Source organism: Tachyglossus aculeatus, chromosome 22 (genome assembly GCF_015852505.1).
Source record: "Tachyglossus aculeatus isolate mTacAcu1 chromosome 22, mTacAcu1.pri, whole genome shotgun sequence".
Taxonomy (NCBI): domain Eukaryota; kingdom Metazoa; phylum Chordata; class Mammalia; order Monotremata; family Tachyglossidae; genus Tachyglossus; species Tachyglossus aculeatus.
Window position 1 is genome coordinate 1,843,621 of NC_052087.1, and position 12,328 is coordinate 1,855,948.

At 55.1% G+C, this 12,328-nt stretch overlaps 1 protein-coding gene across 1 annotated transcript; it reads left to right on the top strand.

Annotated features, from left to right (window-relative positions):
* The first annotated feature begins 1,803 nt into the window (after positions 1 to 1,803).
* RBP4 (retinol binding protein 4) lies at positions 1,804 to 11,290 on the top strand. The gene is made up of 5 exons (XM_038765175.1): positions 1,804 to 1,949; positions 3,208 to 3,344; positions 3,754 to 3,860; positions 10,071 to 10,283; positions 11,075 to 11,290. The coding sequence occupies exons 1-5, from the start codon at positions 1,827 to 1,829 to the stop codon at positions 11,086 to 11,088; spliced, it is 594 nt and encodes a 197-aa protein (XP_038621103.1). The 5' UTR covers positions 1,804 to 1,826; the 3' UTR covers positions 11,089 to 11,290.
* Positions 11,291 to 12,328: the final 1,038 nt, after the last annotated feature.

A 12,328-nucleotide genomic window follows, 5' to 3' on the forward strand; every position in this document is an offset into this window, starting at 1 on the left:
ACAGAGAAGTGAAGTGACTTGCCCAAAGTCACACAGCTTACAGTTGGCAGAGCTGGGATTTGAACCCATGACCTCTGACTCCAAAGCCCGGGCTCTTTCCTCTGAGCCACGCTACTTCCCCAGGTCTTCTGTCTTCTGGCCCCGTGCTCTTTCCCCTAAGGGAGGCTGCTTCATACATGATGATGATGATGATGATGGCATTTATTAAACACTTACTATGTGCCAAGCACTGTTCTAAGCGCTGGGGAGGCTACAAGGTGATCAGGTTGTCCCACGGGGGGCTCACAGTCAATCCCCATTTAACAGATGAGGTAACTGAGGCAGAGAGAAGTGAAGTGACTTGCCCACAGTCACCCAGCTGACAATTGGGGAGCAGGGATTTGAACCCATGACCTCTGACTCCAAAGCCCGGGCTCTTTCCACTGAGACATGCTGCTTCTCATAACACCTACTCCGCACAACACTGGAGGCCAGATCAGGCCCGGGGACTTGGATTCTATTTGTTCTGACGATTTTGGCACCCGTCTCCATGTTTTATTTTGTTGTCCGTCTCCCCCTTCTAGACTGTGAGCCCGCTGTCGGGTAGGGACTGTCTCTAGACGTTGCCGACTTGGACTTCCCAGTGCTCTGCACACAGTAAGCGCTCAATAAATACCAACGAATGAATGAATGAGAGGGAGAGAGAAGGCCCCAGCCAGCGGGCAGAGGGATGGAGATTGCAGGAATTGGGGGCAAGGGTAGAGTCTCCAGCCTCATGAGACAGGCCGGGATTGGGCTGGGGGAGTGTGGAGAGATAATGGCTCCCTATCCACCCCCAACCCCCTCACTCCCACCCCCCATCGTGGCCCAGGCCGCTGTAGAGCCACTCTGGAGAATGTTTAACAGGATTTGTGCTTCTGAGGATGGCGAAACCGCAGGGCAAATATTGATCCAGGATCAGCAGTGGGGCCACAATGGAAATCACAGCCTCCTCCCCTGGCCCACGGCCCAGCCAGATCACAGAGAGTGGGGTGGGAGGTGGGTGAGAGCCCACTGCCCCAGCCTGGGCCTGTACCCACCCCTTGGGGGCTGACGATGGTCCACGGCCTCCCCAGAGCCACCTCGGGGCATTAATAATAATAATAATAATAATGGTATTTATTAAGCGCCTCCTATGTGCCAAGCACTGGGGACGTTACAAGGTGATCAGGTTGTCCCACGAGGGGCTCACAGTCTTCATCCCCCTTTTCCAGATGAGGGAACAGAGGCCCAGAGAAGTGAAGTGACTTGCCCAAAGTCACCCAGCTGACAAGTGGCGGAGCCGGGATTTGAACCCATGAGCTCCGACTCCAAAGCCCGGGCTCTTTCCACTGAGCCACGCTGCTTCTCCGTTGCGGCTGGGCCTTGAGCCGGGAATGGACGCTGGAGCCGGGACCGGTGGGGGGGGGGGGGGGTGTCTGGAGGCCTGGCCACTGTCCCCCACAGCTGGTTAAAGTGAGGAGGGCTTCTGGGGGTCCTGAGGGATGGGAGGATGGGCCAGGGCTTGGGGGCTGCCCAGCAGGACCGCTGGAAGGGCCTGGCCTACATTCCCAGAGAGTCCCAGTCACCAGTACAGGCCCAGGGGAGCACGGGATCCAGGGGAGGGGGCCTCCGGGAAGGGCACAGAGGTGACACTGAGTCCGGCTGTCCCACTGGGAAGGGGCAGGGAGGTGTGGCCGACTGCAGGATGTCCGGCTGGCCTGCCGTCCCCTTCCCCGCCCCCCCGTCCCTGCCCAGTTATGAAACCTTGGGCGGGTGCTATATAAGGGCCAGGGGCCCGGCTCCGGTCCAGACTGAGAGGGCGGACGATGGAGCGAACTTGGGTCTGGGGGCTACTGCTGCTGGCCGTGGCGGGGCTGGGGGGCGGGGATGCCCAGCGGGACTGCAGGGTGAGCAGCTTCAGGGTCATGGAGAACTTCGACAAGAAGCGGGTAGGTCACAGGAGTCCAAGCGGGCCCACTGCCCCGACCCTTCCTCTGCCAACCCCGAGCCCCTCAGCCCAACCATGGCTCAAAAGAGTCCCCTTGTCCCTCCCCCTCCCCCACATTGAGCCCCAGACCCCTCTCTGGCCCCTCACTGAGCCCCCCCCATCCCTCCCCCAGCCCCACACTGAACCCCCCGACCCGGGCGCTGCGCACTGAGCTCTCCCCTGGCTCCCTACTAAGCCCCTCCTGGCTCCACAGTGATTTTCCCCACCCCTCCCATGGTCCTTCACCGAACGCCCCCACCCCATCCATCCCCCCACCAAGCCCCCGGCCCCTTCCCCTACCCGACACTAAGCCCCCCCACCCCCTGGGCCCATATTGTCAGCTGTGTGACTTTGGGCAAGTCACTTCACTTCTCCAGGCCTCAGTGACCTCATCTGAAAAATGGGGATGTAGACTGTGAGCCTCCCGTGGGACAACCTGATCAGCTTGTAGCCTCCCCAGCGCTTAGAACAGTGCTTTGCACATAGTAAGCGCTTAATAAATGCCATCATTATAATTATTATCATTATTATATTGTCAGCTGTGTGACTTTGGGCAAGTCACTTCACTTCTCTGGGCCTCAGTGACCTCATCTGAAAAATGGGGATGAAGACTGTGAGCCTCCCGTGGGACAACCTGATCCCCTTGTAACCTCCCCAGCGCTTAGAACAGTGCTTTGCACATAGTAAGCGCTTAATAAATGCCATCATTATCATTATTATTATATTGTCATCTGTGTGACTTTGGGCAAGTCACTTCACTTCTCCGGGCCTCAGTGACCTCATCTGAAAAATGGGGATGAAGACTGTGAGCCCCACGTGGGACAACCTGATCACCTTGTAACCTCCCCAGCGCTTGGATCAGTGCTTTGCACATAGTAAGCGCTTAATAAATGCCATTATTATATTGAGCCCTCCAAATCCTTCCCCAGGAAAACCCTGTGCCCCCCACTCCTCCCGGCTCCGGGCCCTACGCCCCCTCCCCAGCCCTGGCCCTAAACGGAGTCCCCCACTCCTCTTCCAGGCCCAACACCGTGTGTCCGCCTTCCCCCGTCTCCCGCCGCGGCCCGGCCCTGAGTATCCCACCCCTTCCCACCCTGGCCCCCGTGCCTCGTCCCCCCGGCCGGACACTGAGCACCCTCTCCCACCCCCCATCTGGGCCCCGAGCCCCTTCCCTCGGCCCTTCCCCTCCAGGCCGGGCCCTGACTCTTCCCGGTCCCCAGTTCTCAGGGCTCTGGTACGCGATGGCCAAGAAAGATCCGGAGGGGCTGTTCCTGCAGGACAACATCGTCGCCCGCTTCGCGGTGGACGATGACGGCTCTATGAGCGCCACGGCCAAGGGCCGCGTCCGGCTCTTCAAGTCAGTGCCCGCACCTCCTCCCTGATGGCCCCTCCCATGGATACAGTGCTTCCCTGCCTACGCTCTCCCCACTACCCCCTTGTCGATTCCCTCCCCTGATCCTTTCTTCCCTCTCAAACCCTCTGGCTAACCCCTTCTCCATACCCCCAACCTTTCCATAACACTCCTCCCAGTCGACTCCATTGCTCTCCTCCAAGAATGCCCCCACCGTCAATCCTCTCCCCTACCCTTTCCACTCTCCCGGCCCCTTCTCCCCCTCTTCTCAACCCCTTTCCTCCCCCAACCTTCCAACCAAATATCATCATTTCCAGACGCCCAACCCTTTGGCCAAACCCACCTCCCTCCAGACCCCCGGTCCCCCCACCCCTGCCGTGGCCACCCCTGTCACTCTGCCCGTGTCCTTCTGCAGTAACTGGGATGTCTGCGCGGACATGGTGGGCTCGTTCACGGACACGGAGGACCCCGCCAAGTTCCGGATGAAGTACTGGGGAATGGCGTCCTTCCTGCAGAGAGGGAGTGAGTCTGGGAGTCGGGGGGGGACACGTGGATTGAGGGCTGCCTCCGGCCCACGCGCACGCACGGACGGACTGACCGAAAGGCAGACAAAACGCCACTTTCATTCATTCGTTCAATCGTTTATTGAGTGCTTACTGGGTGCAGAGCACTGTACTAAGCACCTGGGAAAGTACAATATAACAATAAACAGACATATTCCCCGCCCACAACGAGCTACCTGAACTTTCTAGCTCTGGAAGGGAGAGAGAAAGCTAATCCCCGCTGCGGATCTGAGGGCACAGGGAGATAGGGAGGGGGCTGAGCTGGATTGGGGGGCCGCCTTGATTCCACCCGCTCCCCCAAAGCTTTGAGAACCAAGTTTCCAACCCCTGGGCATGGATGCCCCAAGCCCGTGTAATAATGGTAATAATAATTGCGGTATTTGTTAGGCCATTACTATGTGCTAAAGGGCTGAGGTGGATAATAATAATAACAATGGTATTTGTTAAGCGCTTACTATGTGCAGAGCACTGTCCTAAGCGCTGGGGAGGTTACAAGGTGATCAGGTTGTCCCACGGGGGGCTCACACCTTTAATCCCCATTTTCCAGATGAGGTAACTGAGGCATGGAGAAGTTAAATGACTTGCCCAAAGTCACACAGCTGATAGTTGGCGGAGCCAGGATTTGAAACCATGACCTCTGATTCTGAAGCCCATGCTCTTTACACTGAGCCACACTGCTTCTCCAAAAGCCAGTCGGGTTGGACACAGTCCCTGTCCCACGTGGGGCTCACAGTCTCAAAAGTCTGGGTGTAATAATAATAATAATAATAATAATAATAATAATAATAATAATGGCATTTATTAAGTGCTTACTATGTGCAAAGCACTGGAGAACCCTGCCCGGAGCTCTGTAGAGAGCCCCCTCCATGGAACCCACATCCCGCTTCCAGGGGCTCCGGGAGCTGGCTAAGATGGTTCCTGGTTTGGGGATCCATGCAGGGACACTGGGGCTGCTCTTGGTACTCACCGACCCCAGGGTCCCCAGGCCTGAGGTTCTCCGGGGAATCTCCCTTCTCCTCTCTCCCCCAGTAGCATCTTGGCACCCCTGCCTTTCCTGCACCAGAAGTCTCAGGGTGTGGCTATTTTGGCAGAAACACTCTTGCCCCTTGGCACCGTGCGTGGGCCGGGAAAACGTCTCCAGGAACCCGAGGAAGAAGGCTCTGCCCCCGCTAAACACCTGTTTAGTGAGCAGGTGTTAGGAGATCCAATACCTGCTTTCCAGGGCACGGTGGGAACCACGTGAACTTTCACGTGAGTCGGTTACGCCTGAAGTCGGATGGCTTCTCCAGCAGCGTCGCCTATGAACCTTTCGGGATCAAAAGACTGGCGGGAATTTCCAACAGGCAGCTCCCCAGCCGTGGGGGAATGCTGGACGGAACACGTGAGGAGTGCGATCGACGGCAGGGGTAACCAACCGACCCCCACGGGCCGAACTGGACGCGTAGCACCGGAGGGTTGAACGGACAATTTAAAGATCCATGAAGCAAGGTCTCACCCTGACCTGCCTGTGAACCGTCAGGAGACCGCTGCAGCAGAGAGACCACCCTGAGAGACAGCAGTCGGGTGAGGGGATGCTGTCTGGGAACAGAAAATCGAGAGGCCCCAATTTGAAAACAGCAAACGACCAGCACTGCAGAGGGCCCCGGTTTTCCAGAGAGTGCCAATCCTGCATCGCTTTTCTCCAGTTCCACCCTCCCAGTGCCTGCTGTCCTCTGGATTCAGAGGTGCCCGCGACTTTTGCGAGCACTTACCCTCATTGGAATTCAACTTCTTCTGCTTCCGATTCTTCCCGTTTCAAGCAGCTTTGCAGGTATCCTGCCTCCAATTCTCCTCCCATGGGCCACAGAGCAAAGGTGTCATGCGACGACCTAAGTTCGATACTGGGCATCTCGCTGGGTTCCGGGACTGCTGCTCGTGGCCCTGCCTTGGCATTGGTGAAATTGCTGAAGAGATTGGGTCAAGAAACTTGCGAATGTAGGAGTAGAAGAGAAGCGGCATGGTTTTGTGGACAGAGCACACCTGAGAGTCAGAGGAACTGGGTTCTAATCCTGGTTCCGCCACCTGTCTGCTCTGAGACCTTGGGCAACTCACTTGACTCTTCCGTTCCTCAGTTTCCTCATCTCTAAAATGGGGATTAAGGCCGTGAGCCCGATGTGGGACAGGGACTGTGTCCAAGCTGATTATCTTGTATCTACCCAGCACTTAATACAGTGCCCGGCCCGTAGAAAGAGCTTAATGAATACAATTACCTGTAGATTTTCAAATCTGATCTCAATAGGAATTATGTCATTTATTAAGGACTTACTATGCCGAGTGTTTCAGTATTACGATTGGACACCCTTCCTGTTTCCCGTGGAGATCACGATCTAGCTCATCCCCATTTTACAGATAGGAGACTGAGGCCCAGAGAGGTTAGGTGATATGCCTAATGTCAAACAGTAAACCAGTGGCAGATGTGGGGCCCAAAGATAGGGCCCACGATTTTCCCACTAGGGCCCACTTGACTTTTGGGACGAGTGCTGTCTAGGTAGCAGAATTCAGTGACGGCCGTTTGTCCTAAGTGCTGATTGACAAGCCTTGGTTTGGTGCGGGGTTTGCTAGGAGTAGGTTGCGGGTCGTTTTTTTTTAATGATACTTGTTTAGTACTTACTCTGTGCCAAGCACTGCACTAAACACTAGGCTATAAAATAATCATGTTGGATTCCGTCCCTGTCCCACCCGGGGCTCACAATCTAAATAGGAGTCAGGAGGTCATGGGTTCTAATCCCGGCTCCGCCACTTTTTTTTAAATGGCATTCATTAAGCGCTTACTATGGGCAAAGCACCGTTCTAAGCGCTGACTTGTCTGCTGGGTGACCTTGGGCAAGTCTCTTCATTTCTCTGTGCCTCAGTTACCTCATCTGTAAAAGGGGGATCGAGACTGTGATCGCCACGTGGGACGGGGACTGTGTCCAACTCAATTTGCCTAGTATAGTGCCGTACACATAGTAGGCGCTTAATAAGTGCCATAATTAATATTATTAGGAGGGAGTAGGATTTAATCCCCATTTTCTGAATGGGATAACTGAGGCCCAGAGAATTTATGTGACTCGCCCAAGGGGTCACACACGGCAGACAAGTGGCGTCCAGGCCGCTGTCATTTCCACTGCTTCCCATAGGATTGGTCTGCTTCGGAATGTTAGTCAATCCAAACCACTTTTTGTTGATTCTGAGAAGCAGTTCACGATCCTGGGCCTGTGTCCATGTGTGTGTCTGTTCATATGCGTTTGTATGTGCAAATGCGTGCAAAGACATTCATTCAATCATATTTATTGAGCGCTTACTGTGTGAGGAGCACTGTACTAAGCGCTTGGGAAGTCCAAGTTGGCAACATATAGAGACGGTCCCTACCCAACAGCGGGCTCACAGTCTGTGTCCACAGTACAGTCATCAGCATTTAGGAGCTCCTGTATGAATGACTCATGGATCCGCAGTGATGAGTTGAACGAGTTTCCCGAAGAAGGAGAATTGTTTTCTGACGGCAACTTCCAGGTCCCTCATTTCAACCCTAGAACAAAGCCCTGTTTGCTACCGCAGAAAATAAGGAATAATAATGATAATGACGATGGCATTTGTTAAGCGCTTACCATGTGCGAAGCACTGTTCTAAGCGCTGGGGAGGTTACAAGGTGATCAGGTTGCCCCACGGGGGGCTCACAGTCTTCATCCCCATTTTCCAGATGAGGGAACCGAGGCCTAGAGAAGTGACGTGACTTGCCCAAAGTCACCCAGCCGACAGTTGGCGGAGCCGGGATTCGAACCCCTGACCTCTGACTCCAAAGCCCGGGCTCTTTCCACTGATCCCCGCCGCTTCCCAGGAAGGATCAGCCGGGTGCCTCTTCCCTTTTGTCTCAGTAGGACGTTGGCGAAGTTCTCAGGGCAGCCACAGTCTCTTAGAAGCCGCCGGCGCCCAGGTCTGCCGATAGAGCCGAGTGCTTCCGACCGTGGACGAACCCCTTTGGCGGCCTGGAGACTCTGGTGGACACATCCCTCCCATCCGCCGTCCACCAGACTCAAAATCATTTCTTACTGATCAGGAACCTATCATCAGGCAGCTGCCGTAAAGAAACTCAGGAAAGATGCTGTGAAGAAACTACCTTTCCCTTAAGCGAAAACTTTTTCCCAGGGGCAACCTCCCTGCAAAACTTCCTGCAAGAAGCTCTACTGTGGCCTTCCGTCTCTGGACAGACGGAAACCTTCGGCGTCTCCCACCCTCTCCCTGGGTCTTTTTCTTTGGTTATCCCTCTGAACACTTGGTCCCAACTCATTCAACGTGGCAGGTGGGGGGCTACCTCCTTTTTCTTAATCTGCCCTCGTGATCGACTCCATTTGAGGCGGTGCTGTCAGAGAAGTGACGGGTTCTCGGGCAGATGGGTGCTTCCTCTTCAGGAGAGGGGACTTGGAGTGAGTCATTACCTGTTCCAGAAACTTCTGAGCTTCCCTCCGATTGCTTCGCGGGGCCTCCCCTAGCTCGGCTGTCCCAATGCCATGTGGAGGTTTGGAGGCTTTCCGCATCTGCCCCCTTGCAGGGTTTCCTGACTCGCAGAAATGATCGTGTCCGCCCTTGCTTGATGGGGCTTGGAACCACGTTGACCATAATCCTCCATAGCTTGGCCCATGCACGTTCCCCTGTAAACTCTCACTAACGCACGCACACGTGCATAAACACACACAGACACGCATCCGCTTCCTCCCCTACGTGCAGAAAGCAGCCTCTCGCCCAGCACAGGCTGGCGGTCTCGGGATCCGCCGAATAGAGGAGAGGAGATTGAGGGGCTGGACTCAATGTGCCCGTCATCCCAAGGGCTCTTCCTACGGCTGCTGCCCCCCGGCCGCCCCTCTCCACTGCCGTGCCAGCGGCAGGCCTGCTGGGAGCAGGGATGCAGACTGATTCCCGAGAAATCTGCCCCCGCCCAGGTCGGTCTGGGATAGAGCCGGCGCTGAGGGACTCTGGGGAAGGGAAGGGAGAGAGCAGAGGAAAATTTTCAGGGTTTAAGGGGGCTGCCTTCCAACGGTCACACTCTGATCAGCCAGAGCCCTCCCTCGCATGAGGGGACACCTTCTGAGGGTGCCATCCGTGGCCCCCTTTCATCTGGGGGGACCTTTGGTAGGTGTGCCCGGCGCTATTCTCCCAAGCTAGCTTGGCATGCCTCTTCTCTGTTCTTAGTCTTCCTTGGAGTCGCCCTGGCCCTCCGTTCACATTTCCCTTCAAGACCGGTTGTGCCAACGCCAACCTCGTCAAAGCCAAGAGGTCCTAGCCTGGGTTTTAGACAGAGAGGTTCCTGTGGGTTGTGGAGGGATTGTGTGTGTTACGGGGGGAGTGTTTGGGACAATGGAATAATAAGGATGGTATTTGTTAAGCGCTTACTCTGTGCAATGCACTGGATTTAATCTCAGCACTCCTAGGTGATTTATTCTAAACCCTCCTGTGTATTTACAATTTTTTTTAACTCTCATAACCGAGGGGGCATTAGAAGCCAGGCCTCCAGCCTTTCTAGGCTGTTACCTTTCCTCTAGGCCACAGCAGGAATGACTGTAAGAGTGTGTCTGTTTATGGGGTGTGTGCAGTTGGGTGTCACATACAGTGTGTGAGTATGTATGAGCAAATCCCAGCTCTGTCACTTGTCAGCTGTGTGACTTTGGGCAAGTCACTTAATCTCTCAGTTCCCTCATCTGGAAAATGGGGATTAAGACCGTGAGCCCCCCGTGGGACAACCTGTTCACCTTGTAACCTCCCCAGCGCTTAGAACAGTGCTTGGCACATAGTCAGCGCTTAATAAACGTTATTATTATTATTATTATGTACGTAGGAGTTTGTGGAGGTGACCGTGTGTAGGAAAGAGTGTGTGCATGTGGGACAGTGTGGGAATTTGACTGTCCTTTTAAGACGTAGCGTACGTACGTGTGCAAAGGCGTCTGGAGCAGGGGGCTCTCTGAGTTGGCCACCTGGTTGATGGGTCCTGTTAAGTTGTGGGGAGGTGTCAGATAAGAGCGAGGGGAGAGAGGAGAGGCGGGCCCCACCCTCCGCCGTGACTTGACCACCGGCTCAGAGGGCGGCCAGGGAGAGCGGGGGCCACCAGCTGGGCGTCTGGCCAACGGGGCCCCTGGCCGACCCCCCCTGTGGCTTCCAGATGACGACCACTGGATCGTGGACACGGACTACGACACGTACGCCCTGCAGTACTCCTGCCGCGAGCTGAACGAGGACGGCACCTGTGCCGACAGCTACTCCTTCGTCTTCTCCCGGGACCCGCTGGGACTGCCGCCCGAGGCCCAGAAGCTGGTCAGGCAGGGACAGGAGGAGCTGTGCCTGGGGAGGAAGTACAGGACGATCGTGCACAACGGTAAGGCCCCCGGGCTCCTGCGGCCGGCCCCGTCTCGGCCTCTCGCCCCCGGCTCAGACCCTGGAGGGGAGAAGACACAGTAGCCGGATGGGGAACTGCTCCCGGAGCCTCCGCTTCGGCTGTCTCTCCGTGTGAGTGACACCTGAGGCTCAGGTGCCCTCCGTGCCCAGGAAGGGCAAAAACAGGGAGAAGAGACCGAGGAAACATCCCGCGTCTTGCCTCCGTGGCGGCCATTTGTCTGGCTCTGACCCAGACAGCCCCCGGTTCCTGGATATAATCCTAATAATAATGATGACATTCAATAAGCGCTTACTAGGTGCAAAGCACTGTTCTAAGCACTGGGGAGGTTACAAGGTGATCAGGTTGTCCCACGGGGGGTTCACAGTCTTCATCCCCATTTTCCAGATGAGGTCACTGAGACCCAGGGAAGTGAAGCGACTTGCCCAAAGTCACCCAGCTGAGAAGCGGCGGAGCTGGGATTTGAACCCATGCCCTCTGACTCCAAAGCCCGGGCTCTTTCCACTGAGCCACGCTGCTTTGCTAAGGGATATGCCCCTGGAGGTCTGGCGTTTTTACCTGAATTGCCAACCTCCCTTCGCCAATTGCCCCACAGGGAAGTTGGACCAGGGAGGGGATCCGGACAGTGGGTCTGGGGGCACGGGGGGCAGTTGCCCCCTCCTGCCTCCCCACCCGGAGAAACCTTCTCGGTTTCCACGGATGCCCCACGCCGGGCAGCTGGGGTCTGGGATTTTGAGCATCTTTACCGGCCGGGGTTCTCTTCCCCGCTGCAGGATTCTGCGATTAGAGGCCTGGCAGCTCCGCGGTCACCGCGTGCTCCCCTCAGCCAAAGCCCCGCCCGGGGAACGACGCGGAGCACCCGCTGCCGGGAACGGACCGGCGCTTCCCGGAGTGAAGACGGAGGATCTGGATCCCAAATTACGGGCTCTGGAAAAGAGCCATCTCACTTGCATTTCGTTTCTCGGTCAAATTAAAATATTCCTAGTGGATTTGCTTTTCATAGCTACTGAATGAGGCCGCCCGGCAGATTCATCATGATCAGCTTCACCCGTATGCTCTGAGTGCCCGTGGGTGAGGAACACCATTCTGTGTGTCTTCTATGTTCAGGATAGTGTACTGAGCACCCGTTATGGTACTGGGTACTGTCTACAGGGCACTGTAATAATAATAATAATAACAATGGCATTTGTTAAGCGTTTACTACGTGCCGAGCACTGTTTTAAGCGCTGGGGGAGATACAATCCGATGTGGGGCTCACCGTCTTAATCCCCATTTTACAGGTGAAGTAACTGAGGCCCAAAGAAGTAGTGTATGTGCCAAGCACTGTTCTAAGCACTGGGGGAGATACAATCCCACAGGGGGCTCACCGTCTTAATCCCCATTTTACAGATGAAGTAACTGAGGCCCAGAGAAGCAAAGTGACTTGCCCAAAGTCACACAGCAGACAAGTGGCAGAGTCGGGATTAGAACCCACGACCTCTGACTCCCAAGCCCAGGCTCTTTCCTCTAAGCCACGAGCACTATACTAAACTCCTACGTGTAGAGTGCTATCCTGGGCAACAACTATGTACAAAGCACTATATGGGGCCCTGCTGTATAGATTCATTCATTCATTCATTCAATCGTATTTATTGAGCGCTTACTGTGTGCAGAACACTGTACTAAGTGCTTGGAAAGTCCAAGTTGGCAACATATAGAGACAATCCCTACCCCACAACGGGCTCACAGTCTAGAAGGGGGAGACAGACGACAAAACAAAACACAACACTTAGACAGGTGTCAAATTCATCAGAACAAATAGAATTAGAGCTCTATGTACATCATTAACAAAATCAATAGAATAGTAAATATGTGTAAGTAAAACAAATAGAGTAATAAATCTGTACAAATATAGATGCCATGTTGGGTATCTATTACAGGCCGAGCACTGTACTGAGCTCACTCGGTGGAGGCCCTAGGAAACCAGAGTCCTCATGGGCTTGGTAATGTGGGGATGATATCACACCACCTTCACTGTACAGTGCTAA